This window comes from Myotis davidii, unplaced genomic scaffold (genome assembly GCF_000327345.1).
Source record: "Myotis davidii unplaced genomic scaffold, ASM32734v1 scaffold478, whole genome shotgun sequence".
Classification (NCBI taxonomy): Eukaryota; Metazoa; Chordata; class Mammalia; order Chiroptera; family Vespertilionidae; genus Myotis; species Myotis davidii.
Genome location: NW_006289570.1, coordinates 1133239 through 1135332, shown reverse-complemented (window position 1 = coordinate 1135332; position 2094 = coordinate 1133239). Strand labels below are relative to the sequence as shown.

The 2094-nt window shown below is 41.3% G+C and overlaps 1 protein-coding gene across 1 annotated transcript in view; it reads right to left on the bottom strand.

The window, feature by feature from the left end:
• The window catches only part of SGSM1 (small G protein signaling modulator 1), a 107355-nt gene that overhangs the window by 5686 nt on the left and 99575 nt on the right, over positions 1 to 2094 (bottom strand). The window contains exon 23 of the mRNA XM_015562823.1: positions 1765 to 1861. Within this exon, the coding sequence (XP_015418309.1) occupies positions 1765 to 1861 (97 nt within the window). The remainder of the gene's footprint in view (positions 1 to 1764; positions 1862 to 2094) is intronic.

The following is a 2094-nucleotide window of genomic DNA, read 5'->3' as shown; positions in this document are numbered from 1 at the left end:
GGATGGGGAGAAACTGGAAGCCTCATATGCTGTTGGTAGGAATGTAAAATGGTGTGGCTGCATATAGATTTATATCCCCAAGAGAAATGAAAACATATGTCCACATAAAAACCTGTACATGAATGTACAACATTATTCATAATGGCCATAAAATGGAAACCACCCAAATGTCCATCAACAGATGAATGGATAAAAAAAATGGTATATTCACTCAATGGAAGATTAGCTGGCAATAAAAACAAATGCTACATGCTACAATGTGGATGAACCATGAAAATATCATGCTAAGTGAAAGAAGCCTGACCCAAAAGCAACATGTTGTATAATGCCATTTATATGAAACGTCCAGAAAAGATAAACGTGTAAGACAGAAAGTAGGCTTGCGGTTGCCAGGGGCTGGGGAGAGGAACTAATGTTACTGGGTATGGAGTTTCTTTTTGGGAGGATGAAAATGTTCAGAAAGTAGACTGTGATGTTGGCTTCACAACTGTGAATATTCTAAAACCCACTGAATTGTACATTTAAAAAGGGTACATTTTATATGTGAATTACATCTCAATAAAGCTGTGTGTGTGTGTGTGTGTGTGTGTGTGTGTGTGTGTGTGTAATATACCTAAACATTACTTTGAGGAAAAAGACCAATACAATCAAACATCCTCTTAGGGCTGGGGCCGTGTCTTGGTCATTGTGTGGTCACAGTGCCTGGACTGAGTAAATGCTCAGTGAAAATACATCTGGTAGAATTGAGTTGACTTGTTGACTTAAGGTTGAGCTGAACTAAATTTTTTAGTTCAATTCAGAGGTTAAGTGGACTTGAGTTTTTAAAAATATATATTTTTATTGATTTCAGAGAAGGGAGAGGAAGGGAGAGATAGAAACATCAATGATGAGAGAGAATCACTGATCGGCTGTCCCTTATACGCCCCACGAATTATGCAGTTTGACTGACACTAACCTATCCTGGTTCTACCCCTTGACCAGTCTCCTCCTTTCTTCCTGTACCCTCCAATCTCTTCTAGCACCCATGGGGGGTGTATCTCCCCTCTCCCCTGTACTCAGAATTGGTTGCTGCATCTGGGTCTAGTGAAGAGCTAGAATAGAGCAATGGTTAAGAGCAAGGCTTTGTATACCTAAAATTTACATAATGTTAGTATGTAACCCCAATAAATGTCATTTAAAAAGAAAAAGAAGAGAGCAAGACTTTCTATGCCCAATAAACTCAGTCTGAATTCTAGCTCCATCAAGGTGACCTTGGGCTAGATACTCTCTTTCCTCATCTCTAAGTGGGGTGATGGTGACGGTAGTAAAAGACTAACAAGATAATACCCAGAAATGGCTCAGCACAGTGCCTGGCACTTAATGAACACCTCCGTATGTGTTAGATGTTATTCTTAGTATCATTTCAAATTAGCGCCTTAGCAATGTACTGTGTTCTCCATAATATATAAGTCCCATGTGAAACATGCTCCAGAGGCTTCAGAGTTCTTGGTCTCTGATAAGCAGCATCATAGAATGGAAGGGAAATGGCTCTATTCCTCCCAGCTCGGAGCTCAAGTTTTCTCAGTCTCGGTTTCCTCATCTGTACAATGGGGACTGCAATACTACTACTGCATGGTGTCACTGCAAGATAAGGTAGGTGAACTGATAATGAGAATTCAATAAGTAGGTACTGCTCTCTTACACTAGCTTTAGCTCTGTAGTATCTTTTCCCTGAGGTTCTGCTACAAAGAGACTGGGAACAAGGCCCCAGTTTGAAGTTTGTACCTCGTTTGAAATCCAGCAGGAACCAGCGGTAGCAGAAGTAGAAGTGAGTGTAGTCTCCATTCTGATGCATCAGTTCAAAGAGCTCTGAGTCCAGGATCTGTCAGAGGAAGGAAAGGTGGGCATCAGCTTCCTGAGGAAAGGCCAGACCAGGGGGGACAGCTGCATAAATGAAGGTCCATCCCCATACTGGACACCATATAGCCCTTCATAACCAGGTGCAGTAAAAAATGGGCAAAGGATTTGAAGCAGAAATCAGCCTCGCTCAACCTAACCCAGTCATTTCTCCTAAATAGATATGCAAATGGCCAATAAGCACATGAATAATTCTCC